This window comes from Euleptes europaea, chromosome 1 (assembly GCF_029931775.1).
Source record: "Euleptes europaea isolate rEulEur1 chromosome 1, rEulEur1.hap1, whole genome shotgun sequence".
Taxonomy (NCBI): domain Eukaryota; kingdom Metazoa; phylum Chordata; class Lepidosauria; order Squamata; family Sphaerodactylidae; genus Euleptes; species Euleptes europaea.
In genome coordinates, this window is record NC_079312.1 from 141,640,511 (window position 1) to 141,666,652 (window position 26,142).

General features: G+C 44.4%; 1 protein-coding gene across 1 annotated transcript in view; it reads left to right on the forward strand.

Annotated features, from left to right (window-relative positions):
• The window catches only part of ABCA5 (ATP binding cassette subfamily A member 5), a 138,328-nt gene extending 119,887 nt beyond the window's left edge, over positions 1 to 18,441 (forward strand). Inside the window, exons 32-38 of the mRNA XM_056855217.1 lie at positions 1,327 to 1,402; positions 3,475 to 3,569; positions 7,102 to 7,221; positions 7,354 to 7,503; positions 15,794 to 15,873; positions 16,560 to 16,615; positions 18,309 to 18,441. Of these exons, the coding sequence (XP_056711195.1) occupies positions 1,327 to 1,402; positions 3,475 to 3,569; positions 7,102 to 7,221; positions 7,354 to 7,503; positions 15,794 to 15,873; positions 16,560 to 16,615; positions 18,309 to 18,416 (685 nt within the window). The 3' untranslated portion in view covers positions 18,417 to 18,441. The remainder of the gene's footprint in view (positions 1 to 1,326; positions 1,403 to 3,474; positions 3,570 to 7,101; positions 7,222 to 7,353; positions 7,504 to 15,793; positions 15,874 to 16,559; positions 16,616 to 18,308) is intronic.
• The last annotated feature ends 7,701 nt before the right edge of the window (positions 18,442 to 26,142 follow it).

The following is a 26,142-nucleotide window of genomic DNA, read 5'->3' on the forward strand; positions in this document are numbered from 1 at the left end:
TCTTCGGTACCAATTCTGTGGACTTTATTGTTGATGACATGCTCCTTATGGTATATCCATCACGTTGGATGTTGCTTTGTATTTAAACCCCGAACATTGGCTTAATTTGTTATTAATTACTCCGCCATGGTCGGTTCATGTTATTGTTGAGCTCTATTTGGGTCCTTTGACTTTATTAATAGAGTCTACCTGTTGTACTACCATTCATTTGGCCACTGTGCTGTTTGTATTTTTTTTGCTTCTACTACCTGGAGGTTGGCAATCCTATTCATAGTTTAGGAGTGAGATCGGACAGTAAGAATCGGTAGCCATCTCATCTTTCTCCTCTTTTAATATAACTATGGTCTTACCAATATTCCAAGACTTGGGAGTTGTTTAGACTCATATGTCCCATTTAAAGCTCTGTGAAGAAGATTACAGATTTTACCAGAGAACAGTTTATAGAACTCTGGAGTTAATCCATCTAATCCCGAGGCCTTATTACTTTGGAATTTCTTAATTGCAATAAGGTCTTTATGTCAAGTTATAATTGTGCCAGTATATCCTTATCTCCTTTAGATGATTTAGGTATATTTAATTTAGCCAAGAAGGCACCAATATCCTTCTGATTTGGGTCATCAGAAGTGTATAACTCCCAACTGAATTGAACCAATTTACTCATAATTTCTTCCAGTTGTGTTGCTAATGACCCATCTTGATAGATAGCATTGTACCCTTAATTCTTCATTTATTTACTTTTGCCTCTTGAAATTTTCCAGTTCAGCCATTACATTCAAAATATTTTTGTTTCTGAAATTACATTACAACTAGAGTAGAAGATGGATAAGCCCTCCCAAAACTAATCAATCTGATTTGCCTTCCTCATTTCATAGGCTGAAAGACAACTCAATTGTCTTCCTTTGTCTCAAATCCCTGTCACAAAATACTATACATGTACTGTACATGTACTGTACATACTGTGTGAAATTATTGTAGGAACCACTATAAGAATAGCATAAAGAAAAAGTGGAACATTCATGAACAACTGGTAAACCCCTCTTCTAAAATGGATACTGGGCATACTATATTGCTCTTACATCCTGCAAAGGATCACGGATCTTTTCATAAAGCTGGAAAAGAAATAATGAATGTATGCTATTGTTTTAAGGTCCTCTCAGGCTGGTTTCTGTTAATGTTTATACATGTACAGTAGTCAGAAATAGGCCCCACTGAATTCAGTGGGTCTTATTCCTGGATAAGAGTGCACAGGATTGCATTGTTAATGCAGTAGTGACAGCACTTTAGAAAATTACGGTACAACAATGTTCTGCATTTGGTATTCTGCAGCATTTCCAGTGCATTTGATTTCAAGGAACATCTACAGAAAAAAACAAAGAAACTTGCAGCAGGACTCAAACGGAAGGTATTTCATTGTCAAAAGGGTGAATTTACTATTCGTGCTTTATTTATTTATTTGAAATATCAGTATATCTAATTTCAGCATGGCCAAATATATGGGTTCTTAAATCTGGTGATTGGAGCCATGAACAGACAAGATCTTTCTACAAACCTGAGAAAAGCCTCATGTTTGCAGAAAAATCTGAAATCTAAAAAAACAAACAAACACTGGGGGGTTACAACCCCCCCAAAATAATAGAAGCAGTGCCTGTAGCTTTAAAACACAAATGCCCTCTGACTGTTATTGTTGCTAGGCAACTACAGCAGTACTGCCAGATGAAGACTTTGTTTATGTCAGTAAAGGTTGGGGGGAAAGGGCAGGGCCTATTCTGGAGCTGTTTTGGCCTTTGAAAGAGATTCCTAAGACTAGGACAGGCAGTAGCCATGGACAGCTTGCTCTACGTGACTTCCATGACTTACCCAGGCCTGGCCATTCACTAGTGTTCAATAGCACTCAACTCATGAAACCTAGTTTGATGTAGTGGTTAAAGTTTCAGACTAGGATCTGGGGCTCCCAGGTTCAAATCTCAATTCTGCCATTATGCTCCCTGAGTGATCTTGGGCCAGTCACACATTCTCAGCCTACCTCACATGGTTGTTGTAAGGATAAAATAGAAGATAGGGGAATGATATAAGCTGCTTTGGGTCCCCATGGTGGAGCACAGCAAGGGATAAGTGAAGTTAATAAATATAGCTGAAGATGAGGGGCAGAAAAGGTAGGATAGCTGGTGGGTGGAAAGGAGAAAAGGAAACAGGGGAATATGAGGATATGGTAGTTGCCAGAAGAAGGGTAGTAGTATGGGAAGGGGGGTGGGAGGTGTCCCCTGCAACTCCTTTCAGTTTCTCCGCCAAGCGGCTGGGTCTGACCTGGTGGCAGGCACCCCATAATTGGGTGATAGTTTTCCTGGGTAGGCTGCTGGGGAAAAAGAAGGAGAGAAAGCAAAAGATGGGGGCAGATAAAGGTAGGTTGGCTGGATAACAAGGAGAGAAGAAAGCAAGAAAAGGGGAGAGACTATGGGTGTCGCGCTGCCCCTGGCCTTCTGCGACCCCCGGGGTCTCTGCCCGGGCAAAGGGTGGGGGCAGAGGAGCCTCCTCGGCCTCAGACCAGTCCGAGGGAGAGTCAGAGCTTTCTCCCCCCTCGGACGCTGCCAGGTTGTCGGCCGACCCACGTTCAGCCTCCTCACAACCTCCTTCGGCTTCCTCCTCTGCCTTGGCTCCCCTCTCGCCTCATAACCTTCCCCAGCCAGCGAGGCCCCGCCCCTCCCACACCCCCGTCCCGTCCCCCGTGCTCCCTTCGCAGCCCGGCCATGCATGCTCCCTTCCGAGACCCGATGCAGCTGCGCCACCAGCTCTCCCTCGCCCCACCCGCGCCATCCCGATCGGCAGCTGAGTGGGGTGGAGTCCGGAGGGCCGCGTCATTCTGGCCGCACCAGGCACTGGGACTCTCGGCCCTGCTGCGACGTCCCTGGGTCGCCGGGTCCCGTCTCGTCGGCCGCCTGGGGAGAGAGAAGAAGCGGTGTTGACTTCTCCCGGCTCTCGAGGGGGCTGGGTGATCAGCCGAGCTCCCTCCGACTCTCCCACTGGTAAGCCCGGGCCCGGGGGATCGGACGCGGGGGAGGCATCGGCCCGGGAGCCGGGCGGTAGGCCCGTCCCGGGACAATCGGGGCTTTCAGGGAAAGGAAAAAGAAAATCGTGGGAGGGTAGGAAATGAGGTGTCTTCTTCAAGTCCTTGCTTGAAGCCTCCACTTGTCCATATCATAATTTTCAGTCTAAAAAACTTTAAAGCAACTAGCAGCTATGTCAAAACTATGCTAAGGTCATAAACAAGAGGGGGGATATCTGCAGCAGCTGTCCCAACAGTTTGTTGGGACAGCCACTTTTTTCCTGCTTGTCAGAGGCAACTAGTGATGGAGACAGACAGGCCTCCTTCCAAAGGGCATTCCACAAGCTGGGAACTCCACAGCAAACACGAATAATTTTCTTACACAAAGTTATCAAATTAACTTTTTCTTTCTCTCCCTCTCTCTCTCTTTTCAGTTATGCTTTGCCTTAAGTATGCTTGGGAATCCTTATGTAACTCTATTAGATGAGCCATCTGCAGGTATGGACCCTAAAGCAAAACAGCATATGTGGTAAGTACCCCCAAATGCCAAGGAAACTAGAATGGATGGTGACAATATGCACATTATTTTTTCAACTATGAGCACGACAGCTTTGCTGGGCTCATTACATTTTTAATGCTTCTGAACTATACTTAGCTATCCTAACTTGCTTTGCAATAAGCAGCATGTTCAGCCCATATAGGACATCTCAAATAAGGTTTGTTCCCACAAACTTTCATAGCACTCAATTGGAACCTTGGCCCATAGTAACATCTGATGAGATTTCCCTTTAATAAAACAACTAAAATCCAACAAAACCCCAGGTCCAGATATGATCTCCTTGAAACTCTTACTTGTTGATCCAGTTTGGTGGAGTAAATTATTTGCTCCTATTTTTACGCAAACCAACTCTCTGGGAATCATCCCGAGGGATTGGAGACATGCAATTATAGTTCCCATCTACAAAAAAGGAGCAAAAGATAATCCCGCAAACCTCTGCCCAATTAGCCTTTTATCAGTCCCAGGCAAAGTCTATGCGGCCACCCTACTAAACAGACTGAAAGAATGGGTAGATACAGAGGCAATTCTCCATCCAGAGCAGATAGGCTTTAGGAAAGGTGCCTCTGTTCTAGATCACTGCCTTACCCTCTACCATCTTGCTGAGAAATACTCAGCCTTTCCTGGAGGCAGACTATATGCTGCATCCATGGATCTTCGTGCAGCTGTCGACTCCATCCCGAGAACCCGCTTATGGGCCAAACTGGCAAGCACTAACATAGACAACAGACTTCTATGGCTTATTTCAAAATTACACAAAAACGAAATAGCGCAAGTCCGATATGGCGCAGAAGGGCAACTGACAGATCACTTCCCACTAGTAAGGGGAGTCAGGCAGGTTTGCCTATTAGCCCCTCTGTTATTTAACCTTTATATAAATGACCTGGTTCCCTACATCAAAAATGCAGCAAAGCATGCCCCAATCCTAGCAGGGCGGGAAATTCCAATCCTATTATATGTGGATAACACGCTATTACTCTCAAGGTCGGAATCAGGACTCAGGGCAGCAATAAATGTGTTTGCCGAATATTGTAATAAGGAAGATCTTCCAATAAATTACCAGAAGTCTAAAATCTTGAGGTTCTCTAAAACTACCTCTGGCAGTTTAAAAACATGACAGGTTTGGGGAGGGAAGATTGAGCAAGTCCTCCATTTTAAATACTTAGGAATTGCCTTTAGCCACAATCTCTCATGGAACACCCACGTGCGCTTAGCATCCCAGGCAGCCAAGATTTCTTCTAGAGCACTTCTGAGATTCTTTCGCACAAAAGGTGCCAAATATGTTCCTGCGGTCCTCTAAGTATTTAACACCAAAATAGTTCCCCATCTACTCTTTGGAGTTGGTATCTGGATCAGAAGCTAAGCAGGGTCAGCCCTGGTTAGTATTTGGATGGGAGACCACCAAGGAATACCAGTGTTGCTGTGCAGAGGAAGGCACTGGCAAACCACCTCTGTTGGTCTCTTGCCATGAAAACCCCAAAATGGGTCAACATAAGTCGGCTGCGACTTGATGGCACTTCTTCACATTTGGATCAAGGGAGTGACAGAAAAAAATAGATAGTACTCTATCCTACTTCCTGCATTACATTGTAGGGGTACCAGGCTGTGTGGTGAGCACAGCACTCAGAATTGAATTTGCACTGCGCTCCTTGGAGCTAAAGCATGGCTTGAGGTGCTAAAAATGAGGTTCAAAATGCTTTATATCAAGCCCAATGCAGAGAGCGGTTTTCTTCATCTGATAGCCAAAGACAACTATTCCAGCTTCTGGGAACACCTAATAAACAACAAAGTAAACTTCCTAGGTCTTCCTCGCCAGTCACCGACTAGACCTAGTAAACAAAAATTCATTCGTGAAACAAGAAGACTTTTTAACCTGGATATTGGCAGCACCCAATTCAGAGCACGTAGAGTCTGCTCTACTGCTACAATGGGAATCCCTTCCCTAGAAGTTCTCCCCATATATTTTAACCTTCTAACCTCCCCAACCCAAAGACGTGCTGTCACCTTAGCAAGACTAAACACATTACACACACAGGTTTTAAAGGGCTACTTTTTAAAAATCCCCTTTAGTGATCGCCTGTGCGATTGTGGAACCAGCGAAATAGAAACCTTAGGGCACTTACTTCTATTTTGCAAAAACTGGAACAAGGAGAGTACTAAGTGGATCACACCTATCTTAACAAAGTACAGTCTTCCCTCTGAACCCTGGATCGTTCCCTTTCTCATCAGATTTAGAGGTGGATATCGAGAAAATTCATCAGGTCGCCAAATATTTAACCCAGGTAATGGTTTTAAAACTATCCCGGTAAATGACACTGGTATTTGGCCTAAGAGATTTTGTTGAACATGTATAACTTTATTATAAGCTTTATACACTCCATGCATTTTATACATTTTAGGCATCTATGTGTTATATGTATATGCTTATAACTTTGTTAACGAGCAATAAACAACTACAATAAGGTTTGTTTGCTTTTCCGCTGGAGGGAAAAAGCCCAATGATCTTATTTATTTTGTCTGTATAACCTCTTGTATGGATTTCACACTGAAGTTTTGGAAAGCAATGTTTTTCTCCACTGCTTACAAACTACAAAGTCCATAATATAAAAGCTTGGGGGTAGGGATAGATAGAACGTGGCATCATCTGCTGAATTTGAAGCTGAAGGGTGAAAGATTCAAAACAGACAAAAGGAAGTATTTCTTCACACAATGCATAGTTAAATTGTGGAACTCCCTGCCCCAGGGTGTGGTGATGACCACCAACTTGGAAGGCTTTAAGAGGGGAGTGGACCTGTTCATGGAGGATAGGGCTATCCATGGCTACTAGTCAAAATAGATACTAATCACGATGCATACCTATTCTCTCCGGTATCAGAGGAGCGTGCCTATCATATTTGGTGTTGTGGAACACAGGCAGGATGCTACTGCAGTCATCTTGTTTGAGGGCTTCCTAAAGGCATCTAGTTGGCCACTGTGTGAAAGACTGCTGGACTTGATGGGCCTTGCTCGGATCCAGCATGGCTTTTCTTATGTTCTTATGTAGAGAAATTTTTTCCTACATAAGTTATGTGCAGTTGGTATGAGAAGCTTCTCAGAGCTTAATCAAAGAAGTCTTGGATTTGTAACATTTCCTTTTTTCCAAGGTGCTGGAGCTCCCTGGCTTGCCTGCAGTTTCCTGGACTTTGAACATTAAAACATTGTGGGTGTTTGCTCTCATTGTTTAGGTGTTACTAGTGTTCATGGCTAGGATAAATGTGAAGAGTCTGATTTTATATTAGGAGCTAATTTAAAAATTCTCAGGGAAATTTAATTTGCCTTATTATAGAATAATAATGCACGGGGTATGAGCTACTTCTGTACCAAGTCATACAAACACAGTCACTGTTGCTGCTTTTCGCAGCCATAATCCCCCATATGAGTGGCTGCACTGAGCATTACTCAAAGAACAACCATTGACAGGCTGGCCATCTCATTTTTTCACCGAGTGTTTATTACATTGTTCTAGGAAAGCAATACGAGCATCCTTTAAAACTAGAGAGAGAGCAGCTATTCTGACTACTCATTATACAGAAGAAGCAGATGCTGTTTGTGATCGGGTGGCAATCTTGGTGTCTGGAAAGTTAAGGTATCTTGAACAATTTTGGCATCGTGGGGTTGAGAAGTACATATATATGTTTTTAAAATATCATAACGATTCTGATCTTAAATCCACTTTTGCCTGTCTTGTCTCTTCCTCTCCTATACACAAAATTTATAGGTGTATTGGTACAGTTCAACACCTCAAGAGTAAATTTGGCAAAGAATACTTCTTAGAAATTAAATTAAACCAAGGGCAAGATACAAACCAGAAGGAGCGTCTTCAAAGGGAGATTTTGTACATCTTTCCAAATGCAAATCGTCAGGAAAGGTAAAAAGCAGAAATTATAATAAATCTGTGCATTAAAAATAAAAAAATAAAGAAAATAATTGTAATTGAAACATTTTTAAAGAACACTAAATTAAAACGGTTCTAATTATTAAAGCAATCACATTAATTTTGCTAAGATGTATTTCATGTTACCTTTCTGCAATAGATGCTGTACACCTTGAACTACAAGCAATATTGTTCTCTAAGGTGACATTCCTGTTAGACAGAAATGTAGACATTGGCTGTGATCTACCTTGTAGAGGAGGGGGAATACAGCCCTAATAAATCAAAAATCAAAGAACAGCATTATGCATGTGGTTTAATCCTGTGTGCATGAAATTCTGGAGTATAACTTTTGCTTATTTCCAGCAGATGTGTCTGTGACACAGGTGAAATGCAGAGATTTACTTGTATTTTTTCCTATGACATGTTTCTGTGAAGCAGTTTTAACAATTATGCCCTGGTTACAATATTGTCACAAATACCCAAAGAAACTTTTTATAGGTAAGGAAGAAAAATCAACCATTTTCCATTGCAGATCCTTATCTGTACCCCAGTTCCATGTATGTGCTTATAGAAATGCAAACAAGTGAACGCTGGCTATTTTGGAAGACAAAATCTGATCGTTATATGTGTCACAGCCCACCTTCCCTGTAATGTATGTGCATCAGTTAAGACCATAGCGAAGAAAGACCAGGAGCTTGAGTCCTGGACAAAGGCTCCTAAGCCCTGCTCGCACGATTGGCCACAGCCAACTCATCCCATTGGCCCTAAGCCAGGTCATGCCATTGGTGACCTGGGGATTGTTTTCCCCCTATCACAGATCAGGGGGGGGAGTGGCCACCGGGGGCCAGGGGTGCATATAAGCAGGGCCAGGTTGTACAGTTCCCCAGTTCCTTACTGTTCATTGCTGAAATCAATAAAGCTGCGTTTTACCAGCAGCCGTCCACCACGAGAGCGCCAGCGACGCAGCCTCCAGTGACGAGGACGAGGCTCACAAACTGAGCGACCAAGGGGCCTCTCGGGGGCCCCGGGCATGGGGCACCACTGACCGCCCGTGCGCGAGCTGTGGCGAGCGACACAACCGCCGATCTTGCCGATTCCGCGACGCCTCTTGCCAGGCTTGCGGCAGGGTCGGCCACATTGCCAAAGTCTGTTGCTCGACGCCAAAGGGTCGGTCTTCGCGCCCAGCCAAGAAAGATGGCGTCCCTCGCCCCGTCCACGACTTGGATGATGACAAGCCCGCCGGTGGCCGCCGGGGTCGCTGCGAGATGGAGCTGCACAGCGTCTCCCTCCACAAGGTGCGAGATGGAAGTGGACTCTGGGTCGGCTCTCTCCATTATTTTGCTGGACACGTACCGTGATCTGACCCGTTGCACAGCCTCCCTCCCCGAGCTGCGACCGTCCTGCGTCACCATTTGGGACTATCAGAGGTGCCGGGTGCCGGTCCGGGGGGAGCCCCGCATGCCTGTCCGCTTTCAGGACCGCTCCGGGTGCCTCCGCCTTATCGTGGTCGAGGGGCCTCGTGCAAGCCTCCTGGGGCTAGACTGGTTCCCGGCCCTCGGCCTCCACATCGGCGGCATCCACTGCATCAGCCAGACCGCCCTCGACGACATATGGGTGGAGTTCGAGGATGTGTGGAAGGGCCCGCTGGGCTGCTACAAGGGGCTGCAGGTCCACCTGCATGTCGACCCCGCTGCCGCGCCCATCCGCCTCAAGCCTCGCCGCGTTCCCTTCGCCCTCAAGCCCCGGATAGACGCGGAGCTGGACCGCCTCGTCGCTCAGGGCGGTCCCGGTCCCCAATGCCCCCTGGGAGACCCCGATCGTGACTCCCCTCAAGCCCAACGGGGATGTCCGCATCTGCGCGGACTACAAATGTACTATTAATACGGCTCTGCGGCCGCACATCGGTTGCCGAGCCGCTCCACTGTCTCCTGGACAAGTCCTCCTCGTGGGCATGGGGTAAGTCGCATCAATGGGCATTCGAGGCTACCAAAGCTCTCTTGTCTCCCTCCAGCTTGCTCGTCCATTTCGACGAGAAGCTTCCCATTGTGTTGACATGCGACGCCTCACCCTACGGCGTCGGAGCGGTTCTGAGCCACCAGCTGCCAGGCGGTCGGGAAGCCCCGATTGCTTACTACTCCCGGACCCTCTCCTCTGCGGAGAGAAACTACGCGCAGATCGACCGGGAGGCGCTCGCCATCGTGGCCGGCGTAAAGAAATTCCACAACTATGTTTATGGCCGCCCCTTCTCCATCATCACCGATCATAAGCCACTTTTAGGGTTGTTCGTGCCGCATTGACAGACGCCACAGATCTTGTCCCCCCGCATGCTCCGGTGGTCGATTTTTCTCAACGCCTATGACTTCAGGCTTCTGCACCGCCCCGGGTCCAGCATCGCGAACGCCGACGCGCTCAGCCATTTGCCGCTCAAGGACTCGGACCCGGACCCGTCCCCGGCCTACAACGTCATGCTGTTGGAGACGCTGCCTGAACCGCCCCTTCATGCCTCAGACATTGTGGCCCGTATAGCGAAGGACCGCACCCTCACCCGCGTTTTGAACTGGGTGGGGAAGGGGTGGCCGTCTGCCAGTCCGGAGGGTGTATTCAAGCCCTTTTTCACGCGGCAGCACAAACTCTCACTGAATAAGGGGTGTCTTCTCTGGGGGAACCGCGTCGTGGTTCCAGCCAAACTGCACACCAAGGTCCTGGAGGCCCTGCATGCCTGCCACCCGGGAATTGTGCGCATGAAGGCCCTGGCGAGGAGCTACGTTTGGTGGCCAGGCATAGATGCTGCTGTGGAGGAGTGGGTGAACCGCTGCCAGCAGTGCCAAGAGTTGTGGCCCGAGATGCCGCGAGCCCCTACCCACCACTGGGAGTCCACCCACAAACCCTGGTCACGCCTCCACATAGACTTTGCGAGCCCGTTCCAGGGCAAAACTTTCCTGATCGTGGTGGACTCCTACTCCAAGTGGCTGGAGGTCGCTGACGTAGGCTCCATGACCTCGCAAGTGGTGGTTCAAGAACTGCGGAAGCTTTTTGCCACCCACGGCTTTCCAGACACAGTGGTCTCTGACAACGGGGCCCAATTTACGTCCACAGAGTTCCAGGAGTTCTTGGCCAAAAACGGAATCCGCCACATGACCTCAGCACCATTCCACCCTACCACTAACGGCCAGGCAGAGAGGATGGTCCGCATGACCAAGGACGCAATACGGCGCATTGAGCGCAACGACTGGGACAGGGGGCTGGCAGATTTCCTCCTGTACCAGCACACCACGCCCAACTCTGCCACCGGAAAAAGCCCCATGGAGCTTCTCATGGGCCGCCTGCCGAAAACGCCACTTGACCGGCTACACCCCGACCTTGCGCCGGAGCGCCCCAGCCATCGAGAAGAACCGGCAGCCCCACGGGTCGTAGAACAGGATGCCCCCGTCTATGCCCATAACTATGGTATGGGCCCGGCCTGAATTCCGGCAACTGTGCAAGACGCAACCGGCCTGGTATCCTACCGGGTTGCCACCCCCGAAGGTCGAGTCCTCCGGCGACACATCGACCAGCTGCGCTGCCAATTGGCTGATGAGTCCGACCGCGCTGCTACCACAGAAGCTCTGGAGCTCTCTGGAGTGCCGGAGCAAGCCGCGCCAGCGGAGAGCGGGCCGAGCGAGGAGTGCCTGTCTGCCGGCATGCAAAGAGAACTCCCAGAAGCCCTTTTTCCTACCCCCTGCGAACCCGGGCCGACCGCTGCCACAGACGCGGCCCCAGCACCCACAACACCGGTTCCGGTACCGCGTAGGTCGCAGCGGATACGAACATGACCCAGCCACCTGAAAGACTTTGTGTGCTCGTGAGTGTTTGAACTTGGGGGGAGGGGTGTAATGTATGTGCATCAGTTAAGACCATAGCGAAGAAAGCCCAGGAGCTTGAGTCCTGGACAAAGGCTCCTAAGCCCTGCTCGCATGATTGGCCACAGCCAACTCATCCCATTGGCCCTAAGCCAGGTCATGCCATTGGTGACCTGGGGGTTGTTTTTCCCCTATCATGGATCAGGGGGGGAGCAGCCACTGGGGGCCAGGGGTGCATATAAGCAGGGTCAGGTTGTACAGTTCCCCAGTTCCTTACTGTTCATTGCTGAAATCAATAAAGCTGCATTTTGTTGGAACTCCGTCTCGATCTCGTGTGTCCTCCCCACGCGGACTTAACGTTCCCTACCTTGTCTTCAGGAAGGGCTACCGTGGTGACTCCAGGCTTGGAATTTCCTTCAGGCCTCGGAATGAGAAGAGAGGGGGTTATGCCACTTGATTCCTCCTCTTCTCAGCTAGATAGCATCCACCACCACCAAGATGCCCCAGCTCTGTTTCCTCCCTGCCCTTCGCTGGGATCTGCGTTATATTCCCCTGTGCTCTCATTACCCTGCCCTCTTCCCACCTGCCCTTGCTTATCACGTTCAGCTGGCCCCCATTTGGGGCCTTGCATGCATCTTTTCCTTTCCCTGCCTGGGCCGGTCTTACTCTTGAGGAGCCTGGCTGCACCCTGTCCTGTTTGCACCCTCCTTGCCTGCACTCGGTTTGTTGTCAATGGGCAGAGAGGCTTGGTGGGCCCAGCCGCAAGCTGTACAGACTCTGCCAGGGCCCCTCCCCACTTCCCATAGCTACCTACTGATGTCCAGGTGCTGGGCATGGGAGTTGTCCTTTCTCGCTGACACTCCACTGATCTACTCGTCACCTGAGAGGCCTCTGAGGGTGCTGGCGAGGAGGTGATTCGGGGATGTGCCGCTGAGAGTGGGGTAAGGCCAGGTGTGGGCCCTGGACAATATGAAACGCAGACTCTCCCCTTTTCTGTGTCACTTGCTTGAGCAATTCCATTCAGCTTGGTTCATTCATTAGTTTTTCCCTGAAATGAGGAAGAAGGTACTTGTAGTAGTTTCTTTCCCAAAACAACAAGTAAACAAAAGTCAGTGATATAGTGGATCAAGAGTTCATTGTTGTGGCCTTTGTACAGTCCCACATGAGAACTGTGCATGTGCAGGCCAGCCACGAAGAACTTTTTAATGGAAAGCTTCTACAAGGGACGATCCCCCTCCCCCTCTGCCTGTTTCCTGCCTCAGCTCTTCCTGCTGAAACGGTCACATGACAGAGGGGAGGGGGAGCGGCCATCCCTCAATTCTCTCTTTGCCACCGTGGAGAGAGGACGTGTGGATTGCTTCTCTGCTTTTCAGGTACGTGAGTACTCCAACTTACTTTTCTGTGCTATCATTGGGAGAGTTCTTCTCTTTGTGATGATGGCTCTCTTCAAGAAATGTTCTGTTTGCGGAACAAAGATGGCCCAAAATGATGAACACCGTGAGTGTTTATATTATTTGGGGGAGGGCCATGTTACAGGCTCTTACCGGGCCTGTAACTTATTTACCCCCAAAGCGAGGCAAGATAGGGCCTCGAGACTGAAGGTCTTTCTCTGCAAGAAATCATTGAAGCCCTTGGAGAAGTCCTCCCTGGCATCCACTTCGGTGTCCTCTCTTGTCAAGAAGGACAAAGGGAAACAACTGGTGAAGCAGGCAGCTTCTGAGACCCTGACCAAGACTGCTAAGAAGAAATCTAAGTCATTGGCTCCTACGCAACAGTTAAACAAGCTCCGGCAATCATGATCAACCTCGAGGCCGATCCCCTCAGTTCCAAACCCCTCTGGGGATGAAAGATGGCTCGAAGAAGGGCCCGTTCCAGCCTGCAGAGATGATCCAAATTTCCTTCACTGAAGGCAGGGTCCTCTGTTCCTAAGCGAACGCCATCGCTGTTGGAGTTAGAGAGATTTCGCAATTCACCCAAATGCCATGCTCCTTCAAGAGAGCATTCTCCTTCTCAGCACCACCATTCCTACTCCCCCTGAAGGTCTCCTTCTTCAAGAACTGGAGGGAGGGGAAGTCACATACACCTTCTCCAACAGGGTCAGCAATTTGTTTCTCCTCGATCGCAACACCATACATATCCCCGACGTTCCCTTGAGCTCGGGTGCATTGACATGACATAATAGAACTTGGTGAGAGTTGTCGCACCATCCTTGGGACTTGAACATGGAAGCTGCTTTGCCTTCTCAGGGTTGATTGGGCCAACGCCGAGACAGGTCGCTTTTTACAGACCACCACCAACCCACACGCTGGGACACCCGACATTGAGAATGTTCGCCTCTGTTGGATCAACTTCGATCACACCATTGTTATCCTTGTAACATTGTTTGCATTGGATTGTGGAGGAGTTCAGGATGGCATGTGAAGGACCAAGTGTGACTGCCCCTTGGATGTCCATGTTCATTCCACCTGGGCACAGGCCTCATCAGCCACTTTTGCTGCTGCAGTTGACATTCAGGACATATGTAAAGAGGAGAAATGGTCACCCCCTGTGGCGTTTATCTGTCATTATGCCATTGATTTAGACACAAGTGCAGATGCATCTGTAGGGAGAGCAATATTAGTCAATACTTAATTTTGTTTTGCAGTCTCACACTCACCTTGTTGAGCTTGTTACTCTCCCATGTGGGACTACACAGAGGCCATGATGATGAAAAACGTTGCTTACCTGTAACTGTTGTTCATTGAGTGGTCCTCTGTGCAGGCACACATCCCTCCCTCCTATCTCCTCTGTGGACTGCTTCAGCAATCTGGAGTCTCCATGGCAGCGATGGGAGAACTGAGGGATGGCCCTCCCCCTCCCCACTGTCATATGACTGTTTTGGCAGGAAGAGCTGTTGGCTGAGGTGGAAAACGGGCAGAGGGGGCAGGGAATCATCCCTTCTAGAAGCTTTCCATACAAAAGTTCTCCGTGGCTGGCCTGCGCATGTGCAGTTCCCATGTGTGCCTGCATTGAGGACCACTCAATAAATACCAGTTACAGGTAAGCAATGTTGTTTTTTCCTTCTTAAAGCAGTCTGAACTTTGTATTTGAAAGATTTGCATTTATTTGAATATCAATCAGTACATCAAACTCACTATTTTGAACAGCACTAGATGTACTGCTCTACTTAGTAATACCTACTTAGTCAAAAATAAAATGTAATACCTACTTAGTCAAAAATAAATTGATAGAATGAATAAAACGTCTAGCATGATCCCAAATTTCCAAATAGTTACTGAAGTTCATAATTCAGACTTAGAAGGCTTGAACATTTGCTTGTATTATAAGATGAGCGTCACAGTCCTGAGAACTCTTCTGCAGCTGAAACATAATCTGAGCTGGAGAAGACTCTTCCCATCTCCCTCTGGTGTATGGTGTAAAGAGACCTGGGACATCAAGGCCTAGGAATATTTAGCTTATAGCAGTGACGGACCTACATTTTTGGGGCCCTGAAGCTTGAACTATTATGGGGGGGACCCTTTGCAACCAGCAACAATAGGGCAACATCCAACAAAGTCCAAAGGGCTTTGCTGCCCTTCAAGGACCTTGAGGCCCAAATGGTGGAGAACAGGGTGTTGGGGTGGAGTCCTTGAAAATGGGCCATACAGTGATGAAATAAAACTACAGAACTATTAAGCCGTTCACCAACGAAGGATTTGTGGATCCAGCTGCCAAAATGTAGGCTGTGAATAGATTCTGGCCAGCTCAGTGAGTCCTTACAGCTGGGAGTTCGAGCGTTGCAAGCCCCGAGAAAATTTTGAAATTTGACCAATTACAGGGACATTTTCAAGCCATGTGAAATGGGTATTAGAGCATATTCTAAAGTCAATATTAAGTAGTTCAACCCATTGGCTTATGATTCTATCACTAAAAAACTCCATCGATTTTGTTGAGATATTCACTCATTTAAAAAAGTTGCTTCAGGGGGCCCCTCCGGGATTAGGGGCCCTGAAGCTCAAGCGTCATTAGTTTCACCGTAGATCCACCTCTGGCTTATAGGGTGTTCTGCTTAAACTATGTTTTCTTGGAGTCCTGGTATTTGAGATGCTGCCATTGCAGTGGTCTAGCAGGCACCAAAGAGGAGGAAGGGACACCCTCCTGTTAGTGCTGCCACTGGCATGTGAAGGAAGCAGGACAAGAAGGAGGTTGGCTACAGAGGATTGTGGCTGAGCTGGGGGAGCTGTTCAGACCCCCCTTGAGCTTGCAGTGATGTCATTTGGGACCTGACAAGGTCCACAGTTTGGAATTGATCTTGGAATAATTGTACTTTTTAGCTTGGATTTCTGAAACCAGTTTGAAATTGCTTATTCTAATAGCATCTAATTCCCGTTAACATTACTCTAGCCTCTTGTGATTATTGTTTCTGCTTAGTTTTTGCAGCTTATGATGTCTATTTTGTGTTTCAGTTTTGCATCAATTTTGGCTTATAAAATACCCAAGGAAGACGTCCACTCGCTTGCACTGTCATTTTCTAAGCTGGAGGAAGGTGAGGCAGTAATTTCCTAAGTTACCTTATAAGGCAGACTCATCACCATCTTTTTTTCAGTTACCCAACTCTTCTGATAGTGTGATTCACCCTGTAGTCTCCAAACCTACTCATCATGCAGCTTCATGGCATTATAATTCTATTTAGGAACAGTACATTTCTTGATTCAAACTTTTGGTTACTCAGATATCATCTCCTCAGCCACTCAGGTTAACTGAGGTTTTACTCTGTTTAATTTTGCAGTGTTCCTAATATGCTTTGATTGGGCACAGCCAAGTTAACTTTACAGCATGTAAATAAGTGCAGGATTGCATCCTGATAAATTAATGTGCATTTCCTTCATGGCCTTAATCTGATTTTGACTAGCTATTGCATTACTGTCATCTGGAGGTTTCAAGATTCACAGGAGATGCACACAATGCTGAAAACATGAACTGGCTTACGCAGTTGCATTAATGTTCAGGAAAACTGGTATGGCTGTAAAGATGGAAGTCAGAGCTCACTGGAAGCTCCATAGGCCCATCATAGTGACCATCATAGTGCTTATGGAGTATCCAATCAATCATGTTTATAATTTTAACTGGGATCAGGGAATAATGTGACATTTTGAATTATACATTCACATGAAATTGTTATTACCCAGCTGCCAAGGAGGAATAAATCTCTCTCTCTGCCATTTTTAACAGCAAAACATGCCTTTAATATTGAAGAGTACAGCTTCTCTCAAGCAACACTTGAACAGGTAATGTAAAACAGGATTTTTGTTCCTGTTTTGTTCCCTCCCTGAACCTATTGCTCATTATTCAAAGAGCTGCTTCAGAAACCCCAACATGTTTGGTTGTACTGTGTGACATGCTTTACTTTGAATAGCAGACTCCCATGTCATATAGTTACCTCTCAGTTACCTTAGTAAAAGGCTTAATAGCTTCAGATTGGGGATTTTGCTGTGGATGAGCATGGCTACCTACTTTTTAAATTATACAAATAGTTTACTATTTCACTGGCTGTAGCTTAAGAAAGTGGAACCTACTATGCAGTTCTTTGGATCCAAGCCATTTTATGGATCTCAAACTTGTCTTTAACTTTGATTACATAAAATGAATTGCTTATTTCTTTGTCTTCATATTCATCGTTCTGTCCTGACTGAGCAAAATGCATTCCCCTTTCTCGCCCTTATTTATAAAATTCTCTATTTTATTTATAGTTTGTGACCATAACTCATCTAAACTTATTGTATCTCTATTTTTCTGATATGCTGCTAGCTTAATTAAAACATAAATTTCTTTAACTTTAACCAGCCTTTTCATCTATCTTTGGAATCGATTTTTGCTTCCAATGTCTGGCAAAGGTCATTCTAGCAGCAGTTATCATATGTAATCCCATACAAAGTTGGTCTTTAGTTAGGTTAGGTACCAGATTTCACAGGAATATCTTGGGTTTACATGGAATATCCACCTCCATTACAACAGCTAAGCAATTCACTATTTCAGACCAAAATGCTATAGCTCTCTCACATTTCCACAACATGTGTATAAAATCTGCTTGTTTTCTATCACAGTCCCAACAGCTGTCATTTTCTGATTTATGGATTTTACTTAGTCTGAGTGGGGTTATATACCACATGTATACCATCTTTATTAGATTTTCTTTCATTTGCATACTGACTGTAAAACCTAATCCCTTTGTGAATATGTATTCCCATTCTTGGTCACTTAATGCTCTATCCAAATAAGTACTCCATTTATCTCGTTATCCCGTTGTTAGGTTTAGTTTATCTTTCAATAGAATTGTATAAATATTTGAAATTGGAGTTTTATCTTGTATCATCAGTTTCTCAAACTCTGATTTATCTCTACGTTCGGTTATATCATTTTCTTTTAGGTTATTCCAATACTTTTTCATTTGTAAATATTCTAAAAATGTAATGTTAATTTCTTTTTTATCCAGAATTGTACATAAAGGTTCTAGATTATTATTTTTAATCCAATAATTACGTTCATTCTGTTTTTCTAGCTGTAACATAGGAATCCTGTTGTTATCTTATTGTGTATATAGATATACTGTATTTAAAATCATGATTGTCTTTCTTTTTTTTCTGCTTCTTTCAGTTGCTGTTATTGTTTATTGTTATTGCTATTATCCAATAAATTTTAATTTAAAATAAAATGAATTGCGATTTACATTTATACATTGGTCTCATTCTGAAAGCAGATTTTTCTACCGTATTACAGTAATTATAAATGTTGCTTTTGGTACCGATTTTTTTTTCCTTTTTACATTTTTAAGAACACAAAATATTGGTAACTTAACATTGTCAGACACTGTCTACTGTGAAGGTTTGGAACTTAGTGCTGATTTAGGCAACCATCCAAGGTTGAGCAGAAATAATGTGGCTTATAACCATAATGTATTAATACAGTTCTTCCTCATTTTAGGTGTTTGTTGAGCTTGCCAAAGAACAAGAAGAAGAAGATAGCAGCTTTGGAACACTAAATAGCACACTTTGGTGGGACAGGTCCCAGGGAGATAAAGTGGTTTTCTGATGTGTTCAGTAAGATAAAATATAATAACTTCTGTCATCAGAGATTTTTAAAGTGTTGTTCTTGTGGAGTGTATGCTGAGCACTATGAGTTGAGAGCATATTCCAAAGTACTTGCAAGTATAAAGACTACCAATTTCGCGCATCTTGAAAAAAAATAATGCAAAATAGAGCCTCTTCACCTTCTTTGACTTATGTCAGGTCTGAACACTAGTCACATGATCTATAACACAGCGATCAAAATGGATACATTTGGAAGAAGTGAAGTCACATTTTACTTGCCACTCTGATTTACAGTTTGTTGCTCAATGAAGTCCAGTTATATTCCAATGTACATTTAATGAGGTATAGATACAGTTAACATACTTGTTTGTTCTGAATGGCAAGTCAAAATTGTGTTGCTGTTGCAAGTTGCTCAGAAGCCTATACTGCATGCATAGGTACATTTAAATAGAGTTTGCACTAAAAATAGGTTTCACATTTACTAATCAAACTGTGAAAACCAAATGGCTAAGTCTCTTTGTATACTTACTAGCATATACCTTGTTAAATCATTGTTCCTTTTAATTGATTTTCATCATAACAATATCACATTTGGTAAGTTTTTCTGTGTTCAGTTTTCAAGGTCTTTCCTTGATAATGAAACTGTAGCTATATGCACCAGAATGTTGTAGTTCTCGTTGTGATGTAATAATGATGATGAAATTATTCCGGTGTCACTGGTATGAGAAATTATAAGGAATAAAGACTTATGTTTGTTAAAGTAACACTTTCATGTAATTTTATTTAGCAGTATGATATAAAAATGTGAAGATGCTAAAAATGATGAAGTGGAAAGCACAACCTTATATCAGTATTTTTAAGATTAAAACTGTATCAGCCTCACTAACTAAAGTCTAGTTGGTGAAGAATTGATTACAGGATTATGACAAATTTGAATTTGTTTCGATAAGCACTCTTTTGAAATACTGATTTCCTCTATCAGTGTAGGTAATCCTGGAGTGGGTGGTTCTGCTCATCGATAGCCAATGGCAAGACCCACAAACTTCTTTAAACCTCAAAATGGGAGGGAGTTTTTCCCATTTCTGAGCCTACGTCCACAGAGAGAACATGGTCTGCCAGCAGCTTATCTTAGGGACTGGTGGACTACAGTCTCTTCCCCTTTCTTTCCTCTTTCGGCCCAACCAGGTCAGATTCAGTAAAGATTTGTATAATATTTATCCATTCCCTTCCCCCTGCATGAGTAGAAAAGGAGCTAGAGGAAAATCCTGACCTGTGTAGGCTGGGCAGAGAATCATTGTGGCCACAGAGCTTCTCTTCCCCAAACAGCCAATGGCCTGAATGCTACGAATCTACACCTGAAAAATAATTGGTATTTTGTGGATTTCAGGGGGGACATAGCTGCCAGTATTCCAGGTTATTTCGTTCCCAAATACCAGTTTGTTATTCTGGCTCAGGCTTATTTTGAAATTATTCAGGTTTTGAAATTATTCAGTGAAATTATTCACTCCAGAGGGGGCTGGAGTGGCTGTTTTCCAAGCAAATGACACTAAAATTGCAGTGGTGTTAGTGCTGCCTGTCCACTAAAGATCCCCCCCCCCCAAGATTTCAAGTGAATTGGACCAAGTGGTCCTATTCTATGGGCCCCTGAATAAGATGCCCCAGCCATCCTACATTATTTCCTGTTGGGAGGGGGGATTCCATGCTTTCTCCAGGGCAAAGAATACCAATAACAAAACCAACAAGCCCAACAGAACCAAGAACAAACCAGAAAATCCCAGCAGAACCATAGGCCAGTATGACAAGTCCAACGTATCCCATTGGAAGCAAAGGAAAGGACAGTATTTTCAGCCCGACAGATGCTATGTCAAACTACAGAAGCCAAGCAGAACCAAGGGCAAATGTAGTAGTGAAAGCCCAACAGAACCAAATGTCAAACCAAAGAATTCCTCCAGAACCAACCTGGCAAGCTCCCTCTTATGTGTGATCCCATTTGCCTGCCTGCCTCTTCTCCTCTCTGAATATTTCCAGGAATATTTGGGATCAGGATACCCATATTGCCAAGTTTCCAAAATATCCATCTGGATCCTAAGAATATCTGAAATTTGGACAAGATATATCCAAGTGCACATCACTACTGACTACCTTCTCCTACCCTAGAGTGTGCTCAAACCAATAAGGAGAGGCATTCCTCCTCAAAGGGTTGTGAGACCCAGCACTATTTATGTTGCAGCTTCAAGACACTCACCATTGCGGCCAGCACTTTTCTGCCAAAATAAGGCAGTGGCTCCTCCCCACCTCCTAGTGGCAGATGCAGAGTCTGGTGCTCAGTAGATGAATATAACTCCAACAGTGCTTTCCAGAACACAAGGTAGAAATACTTATTTTCCCCATAATCTCCAACAGCTAAAGAAGGAGTTTGCTAAGGGAAATGTAACCAATTGTGAAAGGGTCCTGGGTTTGGACAGGAAGAGGCAGGACCCTAAGGGCACTGGGCCCTTCCCATGGTCCCTGGCTGGTACTGGCGGGATGGAGGGAGAATGAAATCCAGGGGGAAATTGTGGAAGAGAATTAAGGCAGGGAAGGAGGGCAGGCGGTGTCAGAGGAATAAGGCTCAGGAGGAGACATGTGATTTGAGAATTAAGGCCTGGCAGGAAGGGAGAGGAAGCTATAATTAAGCCAGAGAAGGAGTAGGTGGGTGGAGAAAATCTCTGCAAGGCATGTCCTGATTGGGGTGGAAGGGCTGGGGAGAGTGTATTGGGCAGTAGGTTGTGGAGGGAGGCTTTCCCAGCTGAAAGGAAATTTTAAAATAGGTCTGAAGTGGGAAGGACTGTGATTGATTCCAAGGCAGTAAGATCATTTCTCCATCAGCCAAGTGTACTGAGATGCATGGCAGTGAGGGTGGCCCAATTGCGTGGAGGCCGGGTGTCCCCTCATGGATTAGAATGGGGGAAGACCTGGCCTCCAGAGGCCAGCTTGACTCCTATGGATCCCAGTGGTTGATAGGGCAGTATTAACACAAACCACAACTCCCTTCTTTTTTACATCAACTACAGAGGTAAATACTTTGCCTGTTTTTTTATTGCTTAAGATATGCTCATGCTTTGATTTTATACGAGTTTCCTGAAGACATGTCTACTTTTAATTTTCCTAATGAGTAAAAAAAATTGTTTAAAAGGTGAATTTAATCCATTAATATTTATCAAGATGATCTTTATCTTATCCATCTTGTTCAGTTATTTTATAATATGCATAGATGTGCATTAATGCACATAAACTGATCCATCTGTTTGACAGCAACCAAATCTTTGCCACAGGTCCCAAAATGGTTTCTCAGAGCCCTGGGAACTTTTGGTTCATTTTGAGAAAGCAGTGCCTTGCTCTTTCTTGTTAGCTTTGGTCCCATATGCCCTTATGACATAGTGGGGTGCAGAGACAGATAGGGGGCCTAACACTACTACTAGATGTGGTTGCACTCCCCCTGAAGAAGCAGATCCATAGCTTGGGTGTGCTACTAGATTGTGACCTATGGTTGGAGGCTAAGCACTGCTTCGTGGCATTTAGCAACTTTTATTAGGCCCAGCTGTTTGCCAGCTACCACCATTCCTTGAAAAGGGTATTCCGGCCACCAGGATCCACATTCTGAACACATCCAAGAGAGATTACTGTAATGCAAAATGGGGTTGTGCATAACAGAATTCCTGAGCTGAAGATATATATGGAAATCACTGGTTCAGGTTGTTACAATTAAATCTTGGAATGGGAATAGAAATCTAGGATTCTTGGGAATTATGAATCCCCTTCCCCCAAGCAATCCATGCTTTTTCCCTGTTCAATTTTTTCCAGTATTTTTCTTTGATTCAACTGATTTTCTAGGCAATGGGATTTCTCCTTTTATATTGGATCCTTGCAAGGGAAGAGCACAGATCACTCGCAGCCAGCCACCTTTGGAGACAAGCAGCACAAAGCTGAGATTCTCCTTTGCTCCCTCCTTTGTGGGGGGTAGAGCCCTTCAATCAATCAAACACTTTATTACGGCCTTGCCAGAAAAATACATATAGTTAGTTCAACGGGCAAATATACTCATATACATACTATATGTTGTTAAAACATAATCCTTCTTTCTCGGAACTCAGTCCTAAACAATCTGAATACATAACTACATAGCCTTTTGAGGTTGATCCTTCACTCCTTAGACTCTTAGACTGACGGATTTTAATTGCTACTGCGCAGAACCTGGCAGTGGAGGATGTAGAGGGTAGAGCCCTTATTTTCTTTACAATTACAATAGGTGGGGGGATCTTGTTCAGGGGCCTGTAGAATTGGTCCTCTTGGTCCAATTTGCTTGAAACTTGGAGGTTCTTTAGTGAACAGGCAGCACTACAGTGCAATTGGGTATCATTTGGTTGAAAAAGCCCCCCCACACACAGTCATCCATTGGGAATAATGGCAAAGCTAAGGTTCTTGCTCACTTCTTTCTTCCCTCCTACCTTTGTGGAAACAGATCCCTTGGTTTTCTGTAGAAAGGTATAAAAAAATTGTCAGTCAGTCACTGCAATTATAAGAAAATGTAATGAATGCAGATAGGGTTTTAAAAACTGAACCCCTCAGTCCAATTCACTTGAAACTTTGCATGGTCCTTCAGATTAGAGGACGGACTATGTTCTGTGTAACTTTGGTGCCATTATCTTTATTAATAGCTGCCCAAGACTCTGCAATAGATTCCCCACTGAAAATGGTCCGGAAGCTCCATAACCCAGAAAACCTCATGGATTTGAATCCCAAGCTGCCGATGTCCTACATGAACATTAGCATTTATGGGGGGAGGAATCCCCTTGATCTCCGGATATAAAAATATAATTTTTTCTTAGCACATAACTCTAACACACAATACATGGGCTGCCTTTGAAAATGGTTCGGAAACTTCAGTTGGTCCAAAACGCAATGGCTAGGCTACTCTTAGGGGCTAGTTAAAGGGAACGTATCACCCCTGTGCAGAAAGATCGGCACTGGTTACCCATCTGTTTCCAGGCACATTTCAAATTGCTGATTTTTACCTTTTAAGGCCCTAACCGGTCTGGGGCCAGGGTACCTCAAGGAATGTCTCCTACCTTACTATCTAGTCCACCAGGTAAGATCTACCACTCAGTCCCTGCTGTCTGTGCTCAAGCCCTGCTGTCTTCAGAGGTGACGTGGGTGGTAACTAGACAGGGAATTTTCTATGGTGACAATTTGCCCAACCCTTTAAGAATTGCCTGTCACCTACTTTACTTTCATTTAGGTGTAACACATTGTGGCACCCAGGCTTTTAGAGGTTTTATCTCATCGGCTTTTTAATAGTTTGCTTCTGTTGTATGGATACTTTTATTATGCAGTTTTTAAATTGTAAAATGCCTCACGGAAGACTCTAAAGAGGTGACATAGAAATGTTCTAAAGAAAGAAAGAAAGAAGGGTAGTGAAAGAAAATCGACTTTTAGATCTCAGAGATCTGCTTAAGTATAGTGTAGCTTTTAAAGTTTGTTTGGTTACCTTATTCATTGTCTTACAAAATGTTAGAAATAAGGGTCTCATTCCCGGTCTTATTTTTGAGATGCTGCTATTTCTAGGGTTGCCAACCTCCAGGTAGTTGAGATAAGAAATTACCTGTGCTGAATCAAGTAAAAGACTAGGATAATTAACAGCACGTGGGCTCCATGGAATCAGGGGTAGGTAGGGCTAGAATAACAATCAGCTGGTAGCTATTGGTACAGAGAAATGAACAAGACACATAAAAAATCAAAAATGAAAATTCGAAGGTCAAAAAGGCCACCCTGCATAATATTAATCACACCAAAGAATTAAATTAAATAGTATATTAAAGATCATATACAATATTTCAAACAGTGTACATGTTGCCACAATGGACACAGTGAAACTGTTAATTAGTACATTAGTAATCATATACCAGATTGATGTATAGATAATATACAATATGTGAAAAAGGCACAACCAAGGAAAAAACTGTTAGCTTCACAGTATAGCAATAGACTAGAACAGAAATTTAAAAGAGGACTGTTAACTTCACAAGTCAGTGATAAACAAAAATAGGAATTTTTCAAGATTTAGCCACCAAGGTTTTCAAGAATAAAAGATTGCCAAAGGTTTTCAAAGGTAAGGTATTAACTAGAGTCTTAACGTCTAAACTCAGTCCAGGTGGAAACCACGAGGACTGCGCGGCGTTAGGCAACCACTGAGGACCTGAAGAATTCAGGAGGTTCTTGTGGGAGGCAAGAGAGCTGTCTTTACAGTGTCCAATCAGAGGGTCAAGGGTAGCAGAACGTGGTGCCGGTCTGGACATGTTTCGATAACTTCGTCAGCTCCTGGAATTAATTCAACGGTGTGCCGGCTGATATAGTTTACTTGCTGTTTGCCAGCTATGGTTTCTAAAATAAAGTTTAAAAAATACTTTTTTTGCTATTACAACTGATCCCCAGCCGATAGAGATCAGTTCCCCTGGCACTGAAGTCCCTCCCCTCCACAAAACCCGCCCTCCTCAGGTTCCACCCCAAAAACCTCCCACTGGTGGCAAGGAGGGACCTGGCAACTCTTGCTGTTTCATACATCTCTCTGGCCCTCCTGCAGAAAGTCTCTCTATGTTCAGTCTGGAAACTTCTATTAGCAGTACACTGCCCTTCCCTTTGGTTTGGGATTGAGCCTTGGTTGTTATCAAAACTCATTGCAATTGTGGTAGTACATATGAGCCTGTTATTTTTTTTTTCTGTGCCTTGTTGGAGGGTTGGTTGTTGAATTTTCCCAGGGGATCCTCTCCACATATTTGTCCCCTGGAAAAATCTTTCTTCCTTTCTTCTTAGTCTATCAATGTCATTGGTATTATCCTGGATTGTATCAGACCAAGTAGTTACTTCCTATAATCATGCATTTTACATTTTATTAATGTCAACAACTTTATATTATTGATTGTAGTCTGTTTTGTTTTTTATTTTATCTTCTATTGTTTTATTCTTGCATGTATACCTTGGAAATCATTGGCTTAGATTCTATGGAGCACTTCTGGTGATGGGAGGGATTTTTGTCAGCAGAGCATATTTTCTCACCCCTCCTGCTACAGTCCAAAATGCCCCAGGAAAATGCTGCTTGTAAGGGACAGAGAACCCTCAGGATGAGGGGGGAGTCAGAGGTCTGTAATGAGAGGGGGGAATTGGCTAAATTCCACCCCTTGCTTTAATGGAATATTTCCACAGGATCCATCTCATTGGTGCAAGGAAATGTATAAATCTTTTAAATAAAAACTAGTATTGCTGATTTATCTTTCAGCCTTTTAATTTCCATCTCCAGACATGGAAATTCAACTGTAATCAGAACTGCATCCTTTGATGCAATGGTTTTCAAAGTAAATACAAAGTAAAAGCCAGCGTCACCATGGCAGTTTTACAGAAGCGTGCAAATACAAAATTTTCAGACAAATATGCAAAGACCTTAAAAACTAGATCTCTCTAGGATTTATTCCTCCTTTTAAATGTTTTTAATGTTTTATTTTTTATAGATGTTTAAAACAGAAGAAAAATTAAAAATCATATCAAAACAACAATTACAATTATATTAAAAGAAAAACAAAGCGTCTACATATATAAATAAACAATGATATAAAATAAACAATAAATGATAATAGAAGTTATGAAAATAGTGATATAACAATTAGTATTAAATAGTGATTATAATAATAATTTTA